Source organism: Pholis gunnellus, assembly GCF_910591455.1.
Source record: "Pholis gunnellus genome assembly, chromosome: 19".
Taxonomy (NCBI): Eukaryota; Metazoa; Chordata; class Actinopteri; order Perciformes; family Pholidae; genus Pholis; species Pholis gunnellus.
In genome coordinates, this window is record NC_136546.1 from 5,999,884 (window position 1) to 6,023,563 (window position 23,680).

Here is a 23,680-nt window from a genome sequence, read left to right on the forward strand (position 1 = left end):
TTTTTAGCTCGCTTTTGGTAAATACTGCTCTACTCTACTTGTGCTCCAGTGTGTTTAAGCATTTACCAGTCTCCGATAACTTCCACTTTAAACTATAGTCAACGCTGTCTGTTCTCCCACATCACCAGCAACACATATACCTTTAGTGGTATTAAGCCACGAGGACAGTTTTGCTCCTCTTTGTCTGACAGGTCTACCTCCACACCAAAACTATTTCACGTACGTTGACAAATTGCACATTCTGACCAATAGTTGTTAATAGTTTAATTAGTTTCTCGCAGGTATAATGCTACTGACAAATATGTCTGTCAATAATTAGCAAGAAATGACGAATTATCCTGTATGTATAAGGTAATTTATAAACGGTTCCTCTATAGCACATCCATCCCAGAACGCTGACAACATTTTCCAAATGTTAATGTTCTGCTCAGGACATATCGTGGTTGCAACTCTTAAAAACAAATGTCAGATGTGATTCCTTATCCAAATTCTATTTCTCTTCCCTATTTATTCTATTTCTTTCAAGTATTAACCTCTTCATAGTCAGGTGTTTTGATAGTTTTTTTGATATAATTTTTGACATCAATGTCATGCCAACAACTTAATTCATTCATTATTTAATAGTCAATATGTAACCTGTGATCTTGAGATGAAAGGATTAAGACAATAATAGAAACACTGGCCTCCCTCGGCTTCCATAGAAATCTTTACAAAATGATCCAAAGGAAACGCATTACAATTGATAGCACAATAATCACTAATATATATATATATATATATATATATATATATATTCTCTAGATATTTATCTACTTTCAGTTAATTGTTAGTTTGACGCTGGAGATGTAATGTTTGAGGATTTTTAAAAAGGTATTTTTCCCTTCAAGCCTGTTCAAGTAGTCTGTATTTTATGAGTGAGGGGGGCTTGACTGTGACACCAGTATCTGCATACAAAAGCTCACCACTGAATGCGTGTTCTTTATTGCCATGAACAGGGACTACCAGACGTTTGCTGCCACACGGCCCTCTGCTGTGCTGCTGGAACAGCTGGCTGTGTGCGTCGCCAAAGCGGAGCCCGTTCTCCTGGTGGGAGAGACGGGAACTGGCAAGACCTCGACTGTACAGCACCTGGCCAGAGTCACAGGTCTCTATGTATAAACATCTGTTGTTTTTGAAAAAGCAGCGGCCCGTCAATGACTTCACGTGGTTCGACACCCCCCCCCCCCGATTCAAATATTCCCCGTTGTGTGTTCAATGCAGGACACAGGCTGCGGGTTGTGAACATGAACCAGCAGAGCGACACTGCCGACCTGCTCGGAGGGTGAGTGGCACACAGATCTTACTTTAATATCACGAAGATAACATTTTCCATCACAGAGATTTCATGTCTTGGTGAAATAAAAATGAAAAGTCTTGTCATTTTGATGGATAATAACAGTTCTTACCTTTTTACAAAAGGGCAAAATCTAACAAACAGGCGTCCGATTCAATAGATGCATAAATGGATCTCCCAACTCGAAACATTCTCACTCGGAGCATCCTCTGAATTACAGACTACTAGTTCTGTGTCATTTTGCTTTGGAGCAAAACTCCAGGTGGCATTTTATGTTATTTTCTGTCCGATGCAGGTACAAGCCAGTAGACCACAAGCAGATTCTGCTCCCTCTGCGGGAGGCCTTCGAGGACCTGTTCTCCCAGACCTACTCGAGGAAGCAGAACCTGACCTTCCTGGGTCACGTGCAGACCTGCTTCAGGGGGAAGCGCTGGCAGGATCTGCTCAAACTCATGGACCACGTCTGCAAGTCGGCTCTCACCAAGGAGCTGCAGGACAAATCAAACGGTAGCGCGCTCAAAAGGACACACAGTGATAACAGCGAGCATATTGGCTTCTGTAGCGCAGCGAGAGACTGATGTTCCCTGTGTGTTTTTGTGCAGCTGCCTTGCTGCAGGAGCATTGGGAGGCATTGGCTGCCAAGCTGAACCAGACCCAGCAGCAGATCCGAGCCTGCGAGGCGGCCATGGTCTTCGCCTTTGTGGAGGTAAAGACCTTAAAGGGGTAGTTCTGGTGTTCCAAGATATTTGTTAAAGAGATAGCTTGTATCTTTTTAACTGGGTTTGTATGAGGTGCTTATCTATAGTCAGCGTGTGAGCTAACAGTAGATGACGGTCGACACTTGATGTACAGGGGTGTAGAGCCTCGGCGGAGCAGCTCTGACCTCTTTGTGTTCTTCCGTAGGGGACTTTAGCTATTGCGGTAAAGAAGGGCAACTGGATCCTGCTGGATGAGATCAACCTGGCAGCAGCCGAGACCCTGGAGTGTTTGAGCGGACTGCTGGAGGGCAGCGCCGGGTCTCTGGTGCTGCTGGACCGTGGAGACACCGGTGAGGACTGCTGTCATATCTGAACCCAGTTTCAAATCTGTTCATCAAATCCAAATCCCTGATTGAATACATTTAGATTCATCTTTCAACGTTCGTTGTTAACTCAGTGGAAGCAAAAGTCGGCGGCAGCTGTAAAATGAAGAGCTGCGAGCTCATGCCAACATGCTAATTACATGTGCAATTATGTTTTTAATCATACCAAAAGAATGTATGGACACTGCATTTCCCAAACATACATGGAAGAGAGGAAACCAGGAAGGTTTTTATTGCTGAGTGTAGCCAGTATCATCCCCAGTTGATTACTACAATTCTTTTTTGTATTACAAGATTTCTGATTTATTTATTTTTTATATGCAAATGAGGCATTATCTCATCCCAACTTTTGGTGAATTTAGGTGAAATATACCGATGCAAATGGACAAAGTAGTAAAATACACAACTCGATGTATGTTTTGGATGTTTTCTCTCCTCTAGTCTGAAAGAAGACATGTTATGAAAGCAAAACAGTCAAAAATCTCAAAATTGATCAGTGCATGAAAACACATAACAGCCTTTAAGCACTACGTTATTCATTAATCAATCATCCAATAGGTCTGCTAAACTTCTAACGTGGCTAACTTTTTGGACTTGACACTTGATGTTGACGTTCCCACATGTGACATTCAAAAGATCACACTGATCACACTATTTTTCTCATATTCATTACATTACATTACAGTCATTTAGCAGACGCTTTTATCCAAAGCGACTTACAATAAGTGTATTCAACACAGGTATTCAGGAGAACTACTAGTCACCAGAAGTCATAAGTACATCATATTCCTGGGATTGTTGCTAATATTGTTGTATTTATTATTTTCTATCACAGAGCCTCTGGTCCGCCACCCAGACTTCCGGCTCTTTGCCTGCATGAACCCAGCGACTGATGTGGGGAAGAGAAACCTGCCTCTGGGCCTCAGGAACAGGTGAGAGTGTGAAGAGGTGACGGCAAAGTGAATGTCTCTGTCTCATTAGCTCCACGCTAGACTGAAGTATTATTTTGTTTTAGTTTGTAGAACATAAAGCTTAGCAGGGTTATCCAGGCGTCAGTCTCCCCAGCAGCTTTTTACAGCTCTCCCTGAGGGGGACGGACTGGCTGTCTCATGCTCCATTTTACCCTCACTCGTGAACAAGACCCGATATACTTGACCTCCCTCGCTTGGGAAAGCGACTCGGTCCCAAACCGGAGGGTTTAATCCACCGTTTTCTGGCTGAGGACCGTGGCAAAAAGAGCAGAGAAGCAATTCTGAGGTCCCCGAACCTGACACTCGCTGTACAAATCCTAAAATGTACTTATTAAGGATCATTAGAGCAGTGATTGCCATAGGTGTTGCTGTCACAGGCTATCTAACGGTGATATGACTCGTATATATGTTTCATGTGTGTGTGTGTGTCTCTCTCCCAGGTTTACTGAGCTGTATGTGGAGGAGCTGGAGAACGAGGGAGACCTGCGGATTCTGGTCTCCGACTACCTCAAGTGCTTGAACCCACACAGGAGTGTCACCAGTGGCATCATAAGGTTAGCCTTTACGTACTGTCACAGCATCAATCAAGTAACCGCTGTTTGAGACCAAAAGTATTTATAAGGCAGCTTGTTAGGAGAACATTTCATTTAGCCTCGACTGATATTCTAAAAACCCTATTTGTACAGCTTGTTTTGGCTCCATGGCTTTATGAATTTCTATTCATATTTTATTTTAATAGAATTGAATCATTGAGTTGACGTGAAAATCAAGACACAGAAGTAAATGCATTTCCATCTTTGTAATAAAGATGTAAATGCATTATCTGTCATAAGATATCAGGCTTCTTTTAAGGTAACTTAACATTATTAGCAATTTATTTTTGCGCAGCTTCTCTGTTTTCTTTGTTATTGTACTATCCACAGCCGAGGGTTTAGGTTTGTGAGGACAGTTAGTCAAAAAAGCACATTCCAGGCCTCATCGTAACAAACTCCAGGTCAAACCTAAACCTCACTCCTTCCTTACTCTTATGTCTACTTTGTTGCTTCTTTTTTTTTTTTTTGGTCAGAATCCCGCAGTAGGCTCAAACTGATTAACTCCTCATTTGTGTTTGTGTGCAGTTTCTACCTGTCAGTACGAAAGGAGGCCAACTCGCATCTGGTGGACGGGACGGGCCACAGGCCCCACTACAGCCTGCGTACTCTGTGCAGGGCGCTGAAGTTTGTGGCAGCGAACCCCTGCAACAGTGTGCAGCGCTCGCTCTACGAGGTAGGAGGCTAGGAAGACATTCTCTCATTTACTGCGAGTGATATTGAGACATTGCTAAAGGAGGTTGAGGTCATTTCAATATGATGGAGCTAGTTGTTTCCATCACCTGCATGTATTCCAAGTTGACGGTCTCCCTGATTCATGTTGGCAGGGTTTCTGCCTGAGCTTCCTGACTCAGCTGGACAGAAGTTCCCACCCTGTGGTCCAGAAGCTGGTGTGTCAGCACATCCTGATGGGGAACACCAAGTGTCTCAAACATGTAAGGACTTCTGAGATTTGTTTTATGGTAGATGTTGTATTTGTGCCATTTGAGCTTTGGAAATATCAACCTTCTATTTAAAAGAAAATAGAAGTTAATCGATGGACGTTTCAGCGACACTGGAGGGTGACAAATGTTTCTCTGAGTGTTGTGTCTGTACTCAAAGTGGGATGAACAGCAGGTTTTCTGTTGTGTGCTCTTTAAAATGTATGTCTATTTATGTATACATGCTTTTTTTGGTAATAGCATTTTTAGTGGACTTTTTCCTTTTCCAAATCAAGGTTTAGATGATAACTATAAGACCAATGTACTATATTATATAACCAATGTACTTGACTAAAGGGTTTAGGATGTTGCTATTTAGGGTTTGTCTAATATGGCATTTCAGTACAACTAAATAGTTGTTTTTAAATGTCACCTTTTATGTAAACCGATTTTGTTTGGTTTCCTGCAGCCCATCCCGTCGCCCTCAGGCCGGCCCTGCGTGGATGTGGAGGGCTACTGGGTGTCCCAGGGGGAGATGGAGCCGGCCTTGGACCCCGGTTACATCCTCACCGCCTCAGTCAAACTCAACCTCCGCGACCTCGCCAGAGTGGTATCTGCAGGGTAGGAAAACTGTTAGCCAGCATTACCTTTAGCCCATGATTTCCCCCAAATCAATTGGTTCATCTATAAATATCCAGATGTTCATTTTCTCACAGCTAATTCTGGCCCTTTAGGAAAAGATGCATCAGGACAAACCTGTGGTCGGTGATCGGCCGGGCAGGAAGCCATAAGCTTTTTATGCCTCTTGTATGGCTTGTGTTAAAGACAGCCAATCTCCAGAACTAAATATTGGTATAGAGTTCTCAGATGAAGCATTAGTGAGGGTCAACATTGACGTTGCGCTCACAGTCAGGGTTCCAGTTCATCCCAGAGGTGTGGTGGGGGGGGGGGGGGGCGGACGTCAGGGCAAACTAGGAGAACCATTACTTTATCATGCAAACCAATCTGAGACCAAATGTACACACAAATATGTTGATATACTTTTTGCCATAGAGTGCAATTAAGTTCACAATGTGACATACAAAATAACTACATTTAATTTGAGGAAAGTGGAGAGGTTTTGGATTGCAGTATTCATAATGACTAAACACAAAAATAACTGAACAAATATCCTTCAAAACAGTATTCTCTTCAGTCAAAGCTGCATTACTTGATTTTGTTGTTAATATGAGGTGTTAATAATACAACATTGGTAGCGCAGCTTTAAGCCATGAATTATTTAATCATTATATGTAATTCTCTTGTCATAAACAAGATGTAGGAGAAATATGGAATGTGAAAACACCCGTCGTCCGTCATGTATGAAGATGATAGGCGACGTGTGTTTTTATTATTGCGAGCAATGGCTGCTGTGTGACTCAGCGGTCCCTCCTCACCACTCAATAGCCCTTTAGGTCTACATTTGCTCCACAACATCCCTCTACGTTGTGCCCATTGACGAGCCTCTCTCTCGCTCTCTCTCTCTCTCTCTCTCTTCATGTTTGGACCTCGCAGGACTCACCCGGTGCTGATCCAGGGAGAGACCTCAGTGGGGAAGACCAGCCTGATCCGCTGGCTGGCTGCAGCCACGGGGAACCAGTGCGTGAGAATCAACAACCACGAGCACACCGACATCCAGGAGTACATAGGCTGCTACTCATCCGACGACAAGGGCAAGCTGGTGTTCAAAGAAGGTACGAATACTCACGCTAACCTGTCTTGGGAAAAGAGCAAGGTTCACCTTTGTTAGGACATTGTACAGTATCTGAGACTTCTATGTCTAGGAGAGATGTGATTTTAAAACGTGTTTGTTTTATCTCTAGTTTTTACCATAACATAGAGAATCTGTCTCCCATGGCGTTCCCCGCAGACTTATGTCAATTGCTTGTCTATCTGCTCCAGGTGTTCTGATCGACGCCATGAGGAAAGGCTACTGGATCATCCTGGATGAGCTGAACCTCGCCCCCACTGACGTCCTGGAGGCTCTCAACAGGCTACTCGACGACAACCGGGAGCTCTTTGTGGCCGAGACACAGGAAGTCATCAAGGCTCACCCCAGATTCCTGCTGTTTTCTACCCAGAATCCACCTGGTCTCTACGGTGGCAGAAAGGTATACCATTCGTTCAGTCTGAGAGGGATTGCGTCCTATCTAATGAACTCAGTCCACTTCCATTGGGTAATCTTTTACCGTCTGATCTCCAGGTGCTCTCCAGGGCTTTCAGGAACCGCTTCGTGGAGCTGCACTTTGATGAGCTGCCCAGTGGAGAGCTGGAGACCATCCTCCACCAGAGGTGCAGCCTGCCTCCATCCTACTGCACCAAGCTGGTCAAGGTCATGCAAGACCTTCAGGTAACTGTGCACTCTTGTATGTTGTTAGTTGTATCGATTCGTATTACGTACCTGTTACTTATCCCGTTTCTGTACCTGGTGATCCTAACCTCGCGTATGAAATGTGTCTTCCTCCCCCATCAGTCCTTACGCAGGGGATCTTCTGTGTTTGCGGGGAAACATGGCTTCATCACCCTCAGAGATCTGTTCCGCTGGGCAGATCGCTACAGGCTAGAGGAGCAGACGGACGCCTGTCAGGACTGGCTGCAGCATTTGGCCGATGACGGTGAGGCTTGACAGACGTGCGTCTAAAAATGCCGACCGACACCAGTGTCCCGGTCGGAAACCTTTGATAAAGTTGTTGTCGGCGTTGTCTTCATCAGGGTACATGCTGCTGGCGGGGCGCGTGAGGAAGCCGGAGGAAGAGGCCATCATCCTGTCCATCCTGGAGAAGCACTTCAAGAGGACGGTGAACCCCGAGACCCTGTTCTCTCAGAAACAGGTCACCAGCCAGTTCAGTAAGTGGAACATAAGAACACTTCACTAGGGATGCACAGATGTGACTAATAACAATACCCGGGCTTTGTGTATCGGCTTGTACTGAGTTATACTATCTTTTATGTGTCAGGCAACATCAGGCTTGACTTCAACATTTCTTTCCCTAACTTTGTAAAAGAAAACTGTTAAATTCATAAGAAATAAAAAGCACCCTTTCTCAGAGCAATACATGTTTGGGTTTTGCTGCTGCCGACTTATATGATGTGGTATGACAAGTAGCTTAAGGTTGCTAATGTTGGCAAACTTTAAATAGATTGTTTTGTGTAGCTGTGTAGCGGACATTACTGAGTCAGTTCACTGATTGTATGACTCTTTGCTACTCGTGCTACTGCTGTTGCTAGTGCTTTTATTACAAACTCCATATTTCTTTAAGTTGCTTTTAAACTTTTTCAAATATGGACACTATAGACTTACAGTAAACTATTCAACTAGCCATCTAACCATCTAGCTTGTCCGATGAACTCAGTATGATGTTGGCTCGTCGCTCTGATTGGCAGGTCCCTTCATCGACAGCATCGCCGGAGTCCCAGAGGAGTTTCGCCACGTGGTGTGGACGCACAGCATGAGACGACTAGCTGTGCTGGTAGGACGGGCGCTTCGATTCGGCGAGTCTATCCTGCTTGTAGGAGACACTGGGTAAGATTGAAATCCGCCAGGCCCAATACGTTCGGTCTTTGAGAGGATTAGAGTAAAATGGACACTGCGACTTTTAGCCCGTGGCTCCAGGGACGGCAGTAATGGTTGGTTCCGCCACTTTGGTCCAGACTGAAAAAAATATGAGTTCTTTTGTCATCGACTGACCTTTCCTCTAGCGCCGCCTGTTACCGGATAACTTTTTTTTCCCTGCTCCTTCACCAGATGTGGAAAGACTACAATCTGCCAGCTGTTTGCTGCTCTGGCTGGACAGAAGTTTTTCGCAGTCAACTGTCACCAACACATGGAGACGTCTGACTTCCTGGGAGGCCTGCGACCCGTCAGGCACACGCATCAGGTACGGACGAGTCGGCAGTGGGTAGAAATAGAAATGTAAAAGGCTGTGAGTGAGCCAAGATACAGGACACAATCATAGATGACATGTTGTTATTCCTGAAACTTATTTTCATGTCAGTAGAAACACAGTATCATTGATCGTATAGAATAACTCAAGTTTAAACCTAATTCACATTCCAGTTTCATTCCATATTGCATCTTTGTCTCATCGGATGCTCTATAAAATTGACTCTTCTCTCTCTCTGTGTTTGTGTAGACGGATGGTGAGGACTGCAGGCTTTTTCAGTGGCATGACGGCCCCTTGGTGCTGGCCATGAAGGAGGGAGGAGTCTTTCTCATGGATGAGATCTCCCTGGCAGACGACTCGGTGCTTGAGAGACTCAACAGGTAGACGCACACACACACAACACAATATACACAGCTACTCACAAGCAACAAACACCAGTAACGGTAAATATATACGCAATAAATATTTCTGCTTAAGACATCTGAGCATCTTAGTCGTCTCCTGTCATCACATCCGTTCACCAGCTCAGAGATTTCCATCACATCATCGGCATAGAGGTGGATTTTACGAGTCTGTATTGGAGTAATAGTTTTTTTCTATTATAAGCCCGGAACCTTGTGGTACCCGCTTTGTCAATAAAAGGGAGGTGGAGTCTTACAGCCTGAAGAAAGAAGCTGCTCTGTAGTTGGTACTTAGTTGGTATCACTTGCCAGACTCTACCCTTTTCTGACCCCTTTCAAGCTTTTAGTAAACCCCTTAATGATAGCTATGAAGACGTATATGCAACAGAGTGCACATTTTCGTGCCACATATTGTACTTTTGTTACACCTGGTGTGACATTTCATATGGCATATTTAGCATTTTGAGCCACAGAATCCAACAGGACCGGCCGTGTCATGGCCCGTTTACGGCCACATGCAGGTGAATGACAGACCGTGTTGTCGTGTTTCCTCTCAGTGTTCTGGAGACGGAGAAGTCCCTCGTGCTGGCAGAGAAGGGCAGCGGGGACAACGACGACGTGGAGCTGATCGGTGCGGCCGCAAGTTTCCGTCTGGTTGCCACCATGAATCCCGGAGGAGACTTTGGCAAGAAGGAGGTAGATACAAAATAATAAAAAAAAAACAATAGCTGCAGAACTGCTGAAGGTAGAATGTTTGTCCTTTATGGTTTAACATGCTTTTTTTTTAAAATGCGTGTGCTTTAAGAGTAACCAACTTGCTTGTCTGTTTCCCCACAGCTCTCTCCTGCCCTCAGGAACCGTTTCACAGAGATCTGGTGTCCGCAGAGCAACGGCCGCAGCGACCTGGTTCAGATCATCCAGCACAACCTGCGCTCAGGCCTCTCACTCGATGGTAAACTAACTCAGAGAAATAGATCCAGTCATTCACTTGCATCTCCTGATTGCAACTTAAGCAGTCCACAAACACAACCATTATTACATCATCGTTGCATCATAATTATAGATATTGTAGGGTCTGAATTAGTTCATGCAAAAATAATGGTAGGTAAGCGACATGAGACTGAACAGTAATTCCTCATAATAAACAAAATGGTTTTAGATTTTAAATACTAAGTCAGTTGTCAGTTGAATATGTCTGCTAGTTACGTTGTTAACCAGTCAGAGGCAACAGTCACACCTCTTGCACTAATGCAGGGACACCTAGTTGGTCTTCATTGCTTTTGTAGTAAAGATAAAAAGACACTTTGATCTGTTCTTTTTCAAAAACATTTTTTTTATTTAAGCTAGCGGCATGGCTCCGCCGAGGTTTACATAACTACCAGGAAAGCTTTATGATCCAAAAATAGAATCCTGCTCCGCAGCTAACAGCAGACAGAGATTAGCAGATGATGAGCACAGAGGAGCATTTAGGAGCTAAAGTGGAGGATATTTTTCCCAAGAGTTGGGAACCCGAGTTAAAAATCAGAGTAAATATTGATTCATCAAGTGGATTCCAATGTTTCTCTGTGTCTCCTCGATGTGTTAATAGACAACTGTTTGCTTACACCTCCACCATAACAACTTCGTACGGTGATAGTATACCGAACACTGACAGTGATCGTCTCATTGATTTCACATTAAGCTACCCAACAAGGTCAAAGTTGATATTGATTGAATTTCAAGCACAATAGCAAGGCACAAAATCTGAGCAATGCGCAACAAGCGAGGCAGCACTGCCGTAAAGTTCAAAGTCTTTGCCGTCTCTCTAAATATATGTATCATGATGGACGGTTTAGACGAGAGGGCTTTAGTCTTGTTAACCACATCGTGTTACTGATGCGTTTCCCTTTGGTCTCAAACGCAGGCGGCGACATCGCGGAGCTGATGCTGGACTTCATCGAGTGGCTGACCCAGCAGGACTTCGGCCGCCGCTGCATCCTGAGCGTCCGAGACATCCTGTCGTGGGTCTACTTCCTGAACGTCGTGTGCGAACGGGACGAGGACGGCTTCATGACCATGGGGGCCCTGGAGGACGACGAGGAGGCAGAGTGGGACCTCAGGCTGGACACCGTCACCGCCTTCATCCACGCCGCGTGTCTGGTCTATGTCGACGGCATTGGCTCCGGTGAGCCGACGGCTTGTTTTTAGTTTTTTAGTTCCACTGGGAATCTGTCTCCCAAAGAAAGCGTTTTAAGAAATGTGTTCTGAGACTCCCTCTTCTTGCAGGGACCACAGCGTCCTGTGCAGACAGCGCCCTCCTGGCGCGCCGGCTGTGCCTGGGCTACCTGCAGCAGCGGCTGAGCAAGATGACTAAGCTGGATCAGGAGATGCTGGACGCCCTGAGAGTCTACGACAGCAGCCTGCCGCGGGAACCCCAGTGGGGCGAAGACTTCTTCGGCATTGACCCCTTCTACATTGCTTTAGGTACTAAGAATACGCTGCATCTACGGGTGTCATAATTATGCCCCGCCTACCTCGGCTCATAAGTTGTTTACGTAATGTTACGACAAATGCTAATCGCAGTGTTGCAACCCTTTTTTGTTGTTTTTTGGTCTCCGAGAGACTAGATTGTTGTCAAAACATTCTGTGGGACCTGGTTGTTGAAAATCAGTTACAGATTTTTATTATTGAATTTATGTACTTTTTTATGGTATTAATTCCCCACATTTCACCAAATATGGTTCACTAACCCTTGATGGGATCCAGATCTAGCGTGCCAAATTTCCAACTCTTTTTTCCACCTGTTATCTCAGGATTACATTGTTCAAATATCCCCAAATTTGTTGGCATTGTCACACATTTTGGAATATTTATTGAAAGTATTGCAGCTTTATCTCCTCGAAATTACGTCAAATTTGGTAAAGCCTTGGTTACTAAATACTTCTTTCGTAATGTTTACAAACTGTTACTTAAATGTCCACCCAGGGCCTCGGACTGAGAGCCGCGACCTGTCGGACTACGCCATCGCAGCGGGCACGACCGCCGTGAACGCCCAGAGGCTCCTGCGGGCGCTGAAGCTGCAGAGGCCCGTTCTGCTGGAGGGCTCCCCCGGCGTGGGGAAAACCAGTCTGGTGACAGCGCTGGCAAAGGCTTCTGGGAACCATCTGGTCAGAATCAACCTGTCGGAGCAAACGGTAAAGCTTTTTCATATGAATGATGCTCAAAAGGTCCCCCATTGTGCTCCTGGATGAACTGATGCTGATGACGTGTGCTCTCTGGCAGGATGTCACCGATTTGTTTGGAACTGACCTCCCTGTGGAGGGAGGAAAGGGAGGAGAGTTTGCGTGGCGCGATGGCCCCCTTCTAGCTGCTCTGAAGGCAGGACACTGGGTTGTCCTGGACGAGGTAAGGACCGCCGTTCAGTTTTAGTTTTTTTTACAGTTTTGTGCACTAATTTTGACTGCTTGGAGCCCGGAGAAGACAAATTGTAATCAGACGATGTTGATGAAACCTGCGATGTTAAACTCACTTGACTCGTTCCTCGCGCTTGACAGCTGAACCTGGCCTCTCAGTCGGTGTTGGAGGGTCTGAACGCCTGCTTTGATCACCGGGCAGAGATCTACATCCCTGAGCTGGGGATGAGCTTCCAGGTCCAGCAGGAGAAGACCAAGATCTTTGGCTGCCAGAACCCCTTCACTCAAGGCGGTGGGCGTAAAGGACTGCCCAAATCCTTCCTCAACAGATTCACTCAGGTAAGGAACAGTCGAGAGGATTGCACAAACTTTTTATATACTTCGCCACTTTTAAAGTTTGTTATTCATGTATATACAATGAATAGACATGCTACGCAGCGTTCGACTGTTGAAATTCAAATTCTGACATTTTTTTATGTGTAAAAAGTATTTCTGAATATCGTTTCCCGAGTGTTTTTTTCCACATGTACCGTGGCTGCTGTCGACCTCCTGGACTCCTTGAAAAGAGAACTCAAAAGACAAAAAGCCAGAATCGTACCACTCAAAGGGAAATCTGACTTACCCCTGTGTTCTCAGGTGTTCGTGGACCAACTCACGAGCAAAGACATGGAGTTCATTGGAGACGCCATTTTCACCAGCATTGACAAGGAAATCATCGCTAAAATGGTGGAGTTCAATAAAAAGGTAAGCGTTTCTTGTATGACCGCTGAATTAGAGACTTGACTCTGCTGTGCCAGCTGAGATACAACCTGCTAGTCGAGCATGTTTAAAACGCTTAAGAGCTTCTTTCTTTCTTTTTTTCCTGCCTCCCAACAGCTTGTCCAGGAGGTGTGTGTGGAGCGGCAGTGGGGTCAGAAAGGAAGTCCCTGGGAGTTCAACCTGCGGGACATGTTCCGCTGGTGTCAGCTGATGCAGGCCGACCAGTCCCCGGGATTCTTCAACCCAGGCCAGCACGTAGCCTTGGTGTACGCCGACAGGATGAGAGCGGAGGCTGACAAGGCTCAGGTACAAGACGCCTTATCAGTATATCACTGGTTTAAGTTGGTTTTCAAGAAATCCTATTCAAAGGATTGACTTCTATCGTTTGGATCAACAGGTACATTTATAAATGAATAAATACAGTGTAATATTATGTAATTGCTTTTTTATGCAAACTGTCATTGGTGGATTCACACAAAAAGGAAAAAGGGAAAAAGCCTTTTTCTGGTATTTGAGCATAATAAATTCCCTCACTTTTCTGCATCCAGTGACCACCCTCACCTTTCTTTGTGTTGTGACTGACCCGCATGGATAGTCTGTTTCTCCACTGTTCAGTCTGTGAAGCTCCTCTTCTTCCACACAGGTTCTGTCCGTGTTCAGGAAGGTGTTCGGCGAGGACTTTGAGCCTTACAGCGGCTCCAGGCAGTTCCACATCACTCCACTCAACCTGCAGGTTTGTCAAAACAAACAAAACCTCTTCCTGTTTGTTTTGAAGCAAGTTTTTTGTATTGTACAGACAAAACGTATTTCTTCTCTCGTGGATTGCCCTCCTGTAGGTGGGGTTCTCCGTCCTGCAGCGCAGCGGCGGAGCCCCCGTCACCCTCGACCCCCCGCTGTCCATCACACACCAGGCGCTGCGGCCCCTGGAGTCCCTGATGAAGTGCGTGGAGATGGGCTGGATGACCATACTGGTCGGCCCCACGGCCAGCGCAAAGACCAGCCTGGCGAGACTGCTCTCTCTGCTGACCGGACACCGCCTCAGGGTCATGGCCATGAACAGCGCCATGGACACCACCGAGCTGCTGGGAGGCTTCGAACAGGTAACCGGGACCTCGCGTGTCTAGCTTGCGTAGCCTCTTCCATTGTCTCGAAGCGTCCGATTGCATCACTCCCCACTATTTTCCTCTTTCCAGGTGGATATCATGCGGCCGTGGCAACTAGTGCTGGAGAGCGTGGACTACATAGTCGCCATGGTAATAAGGCGTGGCCTGATGTCGCTGGATCTCGGCATCCAGGACACGGAGTTCCTGCTGCAGACGTGGGGTCTGTTCTGCCACTGGCTGAAGGAGGAAGGACTGCAGAGAACCGGGGGGACCATCAACTCCGAGGCGCTGAACAAGCTGGAGGTCATCATCCTCCTCCTGCAGAAGCTCAACACCAAGCTCAAAGTGTTCACTGGTAACGGACAAGTAGCGTCTGAAAAGTTTGGTTGTCTTGTAAGTATAAGAATGTGTTGCCGGTGCTGTAACTCGCTTGCGTTCGCGTCCTCCAGACATGTCCAAACTGCAGATGGACTTCACGCTGCTGAAGGAGCGTCTGGCTCAGCTGGAGGACGGCTGGACAAACGGAGGCTTCGAGTGGCTGGACGGTATGCTGGTCCAGGCCCTGCAGGCCGGGGACTGGCTGCTCATGGACAATGTCAACTTCTGCAGGTGAGAAATCACGGCTGGGGTTTTAATCATTGTTCGAAAGGCATCAAAGATCACACGCATCATAAGAACTCAGGGCCAGAACGCTATGCAGAGATCTATTGAAACCATTCAGAAATCATTTGCAGGGAAATGTGAAATATCTTATGTGAAATAAGACCACTTTTTGGAATTTAAGCTTGGTTATACAGATATTTACAGAACGAATGCACGTCTGAAAAGTTAAGAAATCATAGTTTCGAAACTGTTTGAGATGGCATTTTGAAAAGAGAAATTATGAGAGCTGTAATCGTCTTAATCGTCACACTTTTGGAGGTCAAAAATATTGATGCAAATGTCACTGATCAAGTATTATTTTCTTAGCGCCTCTGTCCTGGATCGCCTCAACGCTCTGCTGGAGCCTGGTGGGTCACTCACCATCAACGAACGCGGCGTCATAGACGGGAAGACCCCCAAAATCACCCCGCATCCCAACTTCAGGTAGTACGCAATATTAGAGCCTGTTCACTTCTTGTTGGAGCCTTTTGAAGAAGTGTGTGCTCAGCTGTGCGTGTGTGGCTGTGCAGGTTGTTCCTGACCATGGACCCGGCGCATGGGGAGCTCTCCCGAGCCATGAGGAACAGAGGGGTGGAGGTGTACATCCCGGGGGAACATGAGGGGTCCTGCTGGGACACACTGGACCTGAAGACCCTGCTTCACACTGCCGGGGTGACCGGGGACTGTGTGTGTGATCTGCTGATTGAAATACATAAGAGCATCAAATCTGCCATTTGGGGTAAGCAGCTGAATGACGATAAGAAATACATGTGCTAACTAGTCAATCTGCAGAATTTAGAAGAAAAACAACGACTGGCCTCTATCTCTCAGATTCCCCGGCCTCGTCAGTGGCCTCCCTGCTCCATGCCGCCACCCTGCTGTCCTGCCAGCTGCAGCGAGGCGTCGACTTACCCAGCGCCCTGCAGCACGCCTGTGGAGAGGCCTACTCGCTCTGCCAACGCACCACCGCCAGCCAGAAGGTATCAACACGCCCTTATCGATGCTTCCCCAACTGTAATATTTCCACTGTCTCACCACTATGAGTAGGATTTGTCAGTTCCGGATTGTAAACACAACATTCAAAGTTGGCCCCTCCCCTCCCGGCTCAGCGAGGGTTGGGTATTTGGCGTACCATGAGAGTGAGAGTGAGGGTGCTGTAATTTATTGGTGCAGAGCTCATGTCTTTTTTTGCGAAATTATTAGTCAACTGTTCGTCATGACTTTTTAAATTTGTGAACAAATAGAATTAATGAAACATTATTTAAAAGTTTTGTGAATCTGCTTCAGAATATGATTTTACAGGGCAAACAATGCTGGGATTGTTTGTTCTGGCATTTAAATCTAGCAATTTATGTCTTTCAGCTTATTGGCAGTTATCTATAGTGATAATAATGGTCCAAAATGATGTAAAATTGCATATTTTGAAACTTGAGGGAGGACCCCCAAACGTATCTTTTATTCACTTTAGAAATTCAGAATTTGTCTCTTTATCCTGCTTTGTAATACGAGCTTCCTGACTGGAACTGCTCATAAAACCTGAATGAATAGCTCACACCCTGTCTGTCAAATCATAAATCTAAATGCTTTTCAGCTTTCCTCCAGCTCAAAGACATCCAATTAGCACAATCATGCTCCCCAGGGGATGAATAAACATTAGTGTCCTGTTTCCCCTCCAGCAAGCACAACAGGTGATCGAGCAGCACTTGGCCATCCTGGACACAGAGGACTGGGGCAGCGGGCTGCTGTGTGCTGGAGTTTGGCCTGACGGCTTCCCGTCTGCCCTCCTCTCCACGGAGGATTCCTGCTTCTCCGCTGTCCTCAGAGACGGACAGGTCCTCTCCTTTTGCCTGAACACCCTCAGCCTGCAGGGCAAACGGTGAGAATAGTGGCAACACAATCGCATGCGCCTGTAACGGAAAAGTGCAATACAGGCCTACCTGTGTGAATGTACCCTGGAAGGGCCGACACATTATAGAACAAGGTATTCAAAGAAAGATGTGCCTGAATTTGATATAGTGAAAGCACCTAAAGTGGCAGTTGAAACCCAATTACTGTTTCAAAAAGAAAAGTGCTGAGGGAAGTTGATGAATTATCAGTCCATGTGAAAAAGCTGAATATTCAGTCAAAGCACTAAAAGGAGTTAAAATGCAAACACTGAAAGGAGTTGAAGTGTCGGGGATAACTTTCCTTGTAATATCAGCTGAAGTGTAAGTGCATGAAAACAGGAGATGAGACTTGAGACTTTGTCAGTTTAACTGTGAACATCGAAAGGAGTTGACGTGTCCGTTTAAGTGTAATTACTCAAAGCACATGCACTCTAAATTAAAAAGATAAAAGTAATAGTTTTAGTGTCAGTTTATGTGCAAGTGTTGAAAGCAGTTAAAGTGAAGGAACGGAACAGTTGACGTGCCAGCTGTAAAGTTTGACGCTTAAGGAAAAAAAATGACTGATGGTGTCGTCCACAGCAATCGTCCGCTGAGTCTGAGTGACCTGCAGAGGGCGCTGCAGAGCAGCGGCGTCCACGAAGGGCTGATGTTCACCGGAGGAGTGGTGGATCTGGCGGACGGAGACACTCTGAGGCTGATCCCCACGGCAGTCCGGCTGCTCACAGAGAGAGCCTCTCACGGAGACTGGATCCTCCGCAGCAGCTGGCTCTCACACCTGGGGAAGAGCTACAAATATGCCCCAGGTTTGTGACTCGGCACGCACAGACACACCCAGCACCCCGACACTTTACACTGAGAAGTGCAGCGATTTCATTCTCTTCCAAAATATGATATTGGTGTGCAATGATAGATTTCCTACCTAGATTCAAGGTACATGATTTTGTGAAATTATAAATATTGTCTGTACAGAGTTATCTGTCCTTGTGTTCTATAATTTTAGAAATATAGGCGCTAACTAGAACCATATAGGTTTCATTAGCTTGTCCCCATAGAAGAAAATGTTTGGTTCTCAACATTATACCTGAGGGTTATATACTCCTGTTTATTCACACAAAAGTATGTTGAACAAAACATATTGAGTGTTTAGTGCATAGTATGTGATGTTTTATTTATTTATGAGTGTCCAGTACAATCCAGCACCTTGGATCCTGAAACAGTGTGGTTCTTTGGACTCTTCCAGATCCGGCTCTGGTCCAGGTGGAGGCAGGAAACAGAGCTCTGAAGGCTGTGTTTGGTGGCAAACTTGCTGCCAAGGGCAAGTCCCTGGCAGAGTTGCTCCAGCCTCACAGCATAGGTAAACGCTTTGGTTGTCTTGTTCTTCTGTTAAAACAAAAAAACACACACACACGCACACACACACACACACAGCGTCTGCAATACCTGACCAGAACATTGAATGCACAACCTGCAAATATAAATATGTTTTATGTAAATTTAGAATTCTACGGTAGTACAGGTCATCAAGGTAAAGCATTGTTCATAACTATGCTAGTTTTAGGGTTGCTCATTGCAAGTGCAGGTATTCAGTGAATTAGCTGTTATGTTCATATGATTTAGTTCACAATATGGAGTTAATGGATTCACTGTGATAGATCAAAAAAATAAATGAAATGCAATTTAAGACATTAACAAAATAGTTGAGAATACCAAGTGTTTTCTGTCCAGTTTTTTATTCCACAATTCACAGTAAAGCAGACTTCACTGCTGTAAACGATTTGCCTTTCTATCAGGCATTTGACTTAAGTTACCATGACAGGAATATGAGACAATAGGCCCCGAGGCACAGACATGCCCTCACCTACATAGGAGCAATTCACAGACTTTATAGTTGCTAAGCCTCTTTTTAAAAATGTTTTATTCATGTATCTATTTATCTATTTATTTATTTAAATACATTTAATTAATTCCCTTTCACCATGGTGATTGTGCATTGGCAAATCAAGTGAAATGTCATGCCAATAAGGCCTAATGAACTGAAATGGAAGACTGGTTGGGTGGATGAGTGGCTGGGCTCTCTGTCAGCTGCCATTAACTCATTGTTTAGTGTCTCTTTGTAGTGGCTTTGTGTTCCTTTGTTGCCATTTATGTCTCTGTGGTTGTTTTTCGTAGTCAATGTGAGTCTTTTTGGTGTCTTTTATGTCTCTTTGCTGCTGTTTTGCATCTCTTTGTTGTTGTTTAGGTCTCTTTGTAGTCCTTCTGTGTCTCTTTGTAGTCACTTTATGTTTCTTTGTAGTTACTTTGAGTCTCTTCTTGGTTGGTATGTGACCCTTTAAGTTACATTTTGTAGGTGAAGGCCACGGGGGGCCTTGACACTTTGGCCTGCCCCGTCGGCCCGTTAAGTAATCCATCCATGTATGAGTCCACATACTGCTGCCATCTTCATGGAGTATTAACCACTCTCTGTTACTTTGCCAGATGAATACAGGATTCTGGTGGACATGCGATGGAACAAACAGTACTTGGATATTTTGGCTAACAAGTGCAACTTTGAGGACGAGGAAAGATACATGGAGTTTCTGGAGGCCCTGAACGCAGTTGCAAACAGGTACGCTGGGAGGTTTTCCTGTCAACTTTATCCCGTTTGAATTTTGGCTTGCTCACACAAGTCTTTAAAGATCGCTACAGTAGCAAAGTCAGCATATATACATTTGTAAATGGAAGGATAACGAATCGAGTGCGACACACAAAACGGCGCTAAGAATTAGAAGTGCGATGCAGAGTTTTGTTCTAAAAAGTCTCGAAATGTATAAAATAATGTTGACTTTTGTTTGTGTGTTCGTTAGGATCGTTCTGATGACGGACAGAGAGGAGAGGTCTGTCATCTGCACCTGTGCCATCAACCTGTCTGCTCAGAACTGTGCCCTGAGAATAGCCACGGCCTTCAGCAAAGGTACGCACAGCCTTCAGCACCCTTTGGATTATATGAACTGATAGAAGCAACATTCTCAGTACCTGACACCCGCTTGTACAACTGAGTTACAGTTTCAAAATGTCTTAACTCCACCACATGCAGCATAATATGTAACTCAGTTTGTGCAATACGTGTGTTCCTCCCCACACAGGGACTGTGGATATTGGTCACCTGCCCCACCCAGTGCTGATGCACCTGCGGACCTTCTTTGACCTGTGGGACTCGTTCACCCTGCAGGCCGTGCAGAGCGGACAGCCCTACATCTCCGACCACATCATGTTTGAGGTCAGCACCCACTAGCTTTATTACTGTGTCACTTTACATTTAGACTTAAGTACATTTAGTGCTGTACAACATAAGTGGAGTCCATCTTTGTTGGAAAATCTTCACTTGCAGTTCTTCCAGTAACCTCTTTTCCTGGGTTGTGTGTACAACTATATCTGCTGCTACTACAAATGCTACTTTTACTGCTACAACAACTGCTACTATTATTAAAAATGAATTGCAGTCAATGAGCCTGTAAAGCCCTGCTGTGGACGACATGCTCAATTCCTCAGATTCCTGAAACTCCGTCACTTTACAGAACACTGTTCGCTTGTTTGTCCAAAGGCTTTCCATAATATCGTTACTGCTACTACTTACACTACTACTAAAACAGCAAAACTAATAGTATCTATACCTCTACTTCTTCAGTTGCTACCTGTTCCATACTACCTCCTTTACTTCTACTCCAACAGTATTTAAAAGCATTTCTACAGCTTGTATTTTTTAGATAATAAGATAATACATAACTCCGCCTCCTGGGCAAAAGCATAAATTAAATCAGAAGTCTTCCAATTCTCATGAAATTTCAACGCCCTCGGTCGACCTCACTCATGGCACCTCTTACCTGTCGTGTGTGTGTTTTTAGATCCTGCAGCTGCTGCAGTGGCTTGATCGATTCTGGGATGTGTGCAGCACACTGCCGGCTGACTCGCAGGGCATCTCTGTGCTGTCTCTGCACTGGCAGTGGGTGCAGAAGCACCTCATCCTCCGCCTGCCCCAGCTGCTGCTGGGAGACACCGACACCACATCTGAGTAAGCTCTTTTTCTCTACACTGCCTATTATAACTTGAAATTGAAGTCGGTCTATTAGTACTTGCTTTATTTATTTACATTTGCTCCAACATTACGGAGAGAGTATGCCTATAAGATTGCAATAGGACTTTCTATCTTACATGTATTTGTATTTTATATATTACTAATATGCTACAATTGTGTTACGAGATCTTTTTTTTCCAATGTCTACAGTTAATGTATTTGACTGACTAACACTTATGACTGTGCTGTGCTCCAGAGGTCACCAGGAGCTGCAGGCGGTCTCAGCAGCCATCCAGACTGTTCTGTCCACCCCGGTGTCTGTGGCCACAGCCCTGAAGGGCATGCAGAAAACCCTCGGCAAAGCTCTGCCATTCAAGGTCAGGAGACCCTTCATCAGCTCTACTTTTACTACAGTTACTACTTAACTGATTTGCAGATATTTACTCATCATCAGTAGTTGTTTTTCCTGTGCTTTTTAAGTACTTAACAGCCACTTTAGTGTAATCTCTGCATCTGAATTCCTTTTTTACAAACTAAACCATTTCCATCTTCTTCTCCAGTTGGAGTCGGTGGCCGAGTGTGCGTCTCGGCTGCGCCTCTTGAGCAAAGCCCTGGATGTCAGCGACCTAAGGCTGGACGGCACCACGGGTCCTTGGAGGCAGGAGCTGGTCCGACTTCAGGGCGCCGGGCTCGGGCTGGACATCAAAGAGAGTCTGCTCGAGGCCTGGGGCCTCGTTCTGCTGGCAAACAACCAGCTGGATCCACAGAAGTCTGGTGAGCTGTTGCTCTGTTTGAATGGCGATGTTGGTCAGTGGGTTGGTTACAGTACAAGATATCCTCAACAGTTGCTGGTATTTCGCCACACACTGTGGCCTTATAGGGATTGTTAGATTTCTTGTGTACGGGTGAGCAGAGATGTCACTAAATCCTGCACACTGGCCCTTTTAAAACAAATCACAAGTGGTTCCTGCATGAGGCCCATTCCCACTGCTTTTATGTGATAGCTGAATGAAATGTGCCTTTCATGCTCCCATCAGGATAAACCCTCTTACATATCTTTACATCTGCTGTTCAGGTTCTAAAAATACCTAAATCATCATTATGTAATTTGTCGACCAGCACGTTCATATTGTGGGGGTGTCCTAAACATTGCATGGGACACTAACGGGGCGTTGAACGTTTTGTCCTGTTCCATCTCTAAGAGAAAACTCCAGTGTGAAATGAAAGGGTCTCCGTGTGAATGTTATACCATCAGGAGTGTTGGAGAGGCTGGTGTCGAGCGTGGAGCAGCAGCAGCGTCAGATGACCTCCAGAGGGCTGCTGGAGATGTGCTCCCTGCCCGAGGGCGAGGAGCCGGGGGAAGGAGTCCACCTGGCCAGAGAGGAGCTGCAGCAGCTCAGCCGCAGGGCTCAGCTCTGGCCTCTGATGGAGGAACTGGCCGTGCTCAACCAGCTGCGACTCAGCACTGACCTGCTGCACCTGGCTCTCTCTCCGGGGTAAAAGTCCAATGTCTTCCTCTGCACGGCACAAATATTCATGCGGACTGAGGTTGAAACATGTGATGGGCTGTGTAGTGAATTCTTCCCGTTGACTTGCAGCGACCAGGAGGCCGAGGACAGCATGCGCCGAGAACTCTCCAGACACCTGCGCTACTGCCTCCAGTCCACACCGATGAACGTCAGTCAGCTGCAGCCGCTGTGGTTCCTGCTCAGCAGTGACAGGGTCAGTAGTTAAGGTTTCAGTTACAATTTAATAATTCCCTGTACTTTAATATGTTTTTTTTCTTGTTGTTACTTCACTGACCTTCACTGTGCAGAGTGATGTATGTGTAGAGTTTGTGGTCCACTATGTAACTTGCACAAGTGTGATGTGGAACCCTTTTTAATTATGTAATTATTTGTTAAAAAAACACATCAAACCAATTATTCAAGAGTGTCCTGGTGGACCCAAGAGATTAAGTCTGAGTCTAAGATGCTAACTATGTAATTGTCTTTGTTTCCTCCCAGCTCTCCACTGTGAACTATCAGATCAAATGCTTCAAACGTAAAGAATGTTGCTCATGATTCCCCATGACTCTTTTTCTTTAGCCGGCTGAGGAGCTGCAGTTTGTGTGGTGTGAGCTGCTATCAGAGGCTCTGGCCGCCCTGTGGACCAGCAGTGTGACCTCAGATCCCAACCTGTGGCTGAAATGGGACCCACTGAGTGCCAAGACCCAGCCGTCTCCAAAGCTGCACCAAGGAGCAAACAACGTGGTACCGACCTTTTAACGCCTCTTGTTTGATGTCACTGTTTTCATCGAAGGGATTTCCTGCCGGTTTAATACATGTCCATGTTGTATTTAGGGCCCCGCCTTGCTGAGTAAAGCAGTGTGGTCGTGTTGCATGCTGGGAGTGCTCTGCAGCAGTGAGACCGGAGGTCGATGGGAACCGTCGGGGGTGGCCCTCCTCTCCCTCTCCCATGTCACCCTGGGGGAGTGGAAGGAGAGGATCCAGCAGCTGCAGGATGTGTCTGCTGTGTTGTGGGATAATATGGCCCTCCCTGCGCTGGCTGAGTTCCGGTAAATTAAAACATGAAAAATATATATAATGTTCCTCACAAGCATCATTTTTTGGGGTTTACTAATCACCG

General features: G+C 45.7%; 1 protein-coding gene across 1 annotated transcript in view; it reads left to right on the plus strand.

Moving 5' to 3' along the window:
- mdn1 (midasin AAA ATPase 1) overlaps positions 1–23,680 on the plus strand; it is a 51,916-nt gene that overhangs the window by 6,738 nt on the left and 21,498 nt on the right. Inside the window, exons 14-60 of the mRNA XM_079180230.1 lie at positions 996–1,144; positions 1,261–1,321; positions 1,629–1,840; positions 1,936–2,039; positions 2,237–2,381; positions 3,250–3,346; positions 3,826–3,939; positions 4,504–4,651; positions 4,803–4,910; positions 5,365–5,516; positions 6,450–6,628; positions 6,837–7,045; positions 7,138–7,284; positions 7,408–7,549; positions 7,647–7,781; positions 8,319–8,457; positions 8,680–8,812; positions 9,068–9,198; positions 9,777–9,915; positions 10,057–10,171; positions 11,123–11,383; positions 11,485–11,682; positions 12,184–12,392; positions 12,481–12,603; positions 12,753–12,950; positions 13,248–13,355; positions 13,488–13,676; positions 14,014–14,103; positions 14,207–14,470; positions 14,564–14,828; positions 14,923–15,082; positions 15,443–15,559; positions 15,646–15,854; positions 15,947–16,095; positions 16,792–16,991; positions 17,581–17,804; positions 18,242–18,355; positions 19,477–19,606; positions 19,845–19,951; positions 20,124–20,257; positions 20,883–21,049; positions 21,309–21,429; positions 21,613–21,826; positions 22,308–22,548; positions 22,651–22,774; positions 23,140–23,304; positions 23,395–23,609. Of these exons, the coding sequence (XP_079036356.1) occupies positions 996–1,144; positions 1,261–1,321; positions 1,629–1,840; positions 1,936–2,039; positions 2,237–2,381; positions 3,250–3,346; positions 3,826–3,939; positions 4,504–4,651; positions 4,803–4,910; positions 5,365–5,516; positions 6,450–6,628; positions 6,837–7,045; positions 7,138–7,284; positions 7,408–7,549; positions 7,647–7,781; positions 8,319–8,457; positions 8,680–8,812; positions 9,068–9,198; positions 9,777–9,915; positions 10,057–10,171; positions 11,123–11,383; positions 11,485–11,682; positions 12,184–12,392; positions 12,481–12,603; positions 12,753–12,950; positions 13,248–13,355; positions 13,488–13,676; positions 14,014–14,103; positions 14,207–14,470; positions 14,564–14,828; positions 14,923–15,082; positions 15,443–15,559; positions 15,646–15,854; positions 15,947–16,095; positions 16,792–16,991; positions 17,581–17,804; positions 18,242–18,355; positions 19,477–19,606; positions 19,845–19,951; positions 20,124–20,257; positions 20,883–21,049; positions 21,309–21,429; positions 21,613–21,826; positions 22,308–22,548; positions 22,651–22,774; positions 23,140–23,304; positions 23,395–23,609 (7,455 nt within the window). The remainder of the gene's footprint in view (positions 1–995; positions 1,145–1,260; positions 1,322–1,628; positions 1,841–1,935; positions 2,040–2,236; positions 2,382–3,249; positions 3,347–3,825; positions 3,940–4,503; positions 4,652–4,802; positions 4,911–5,364; positions 5,517–6,449; positions 6,629–6,836; positions 7,046–7,137; positions 7,285–7,407; positions 7,550–7,646; positions 7,782–8,318; positions 8,458–8,679; positions 8,813–9,067; positions 9,199–9,776; positions 9,916–10,056; positions 10,172–11,122; positions 11,384–11,484; positions 11,683–12,183; positions 12,393–12,480; positions 12,604–12,752; positions 12,951–13,247; positions 13,356–13,487; positions 13,677–14,013; positions 14,104–14,206; positions 14,471–14,563; positions 14,829–14,922; positions 15,083–15,442; positions 15,560–15,645; positions 15,855–15,946; positions 16,096–16,791; positions 16,992–17,580; positions 17,805–18,241; positions 18,356–19,476; positions 19,607–19,844; positions 19,952–20,123; positions 20,258–20,882; positions 21,050–21,308; positions 21,430–21,612; positions 21,827–22,307; positions 22,549–22,650; positions 22,775–23,139; positions 23,305–23,394; positions 23,610–23,680) is intronic.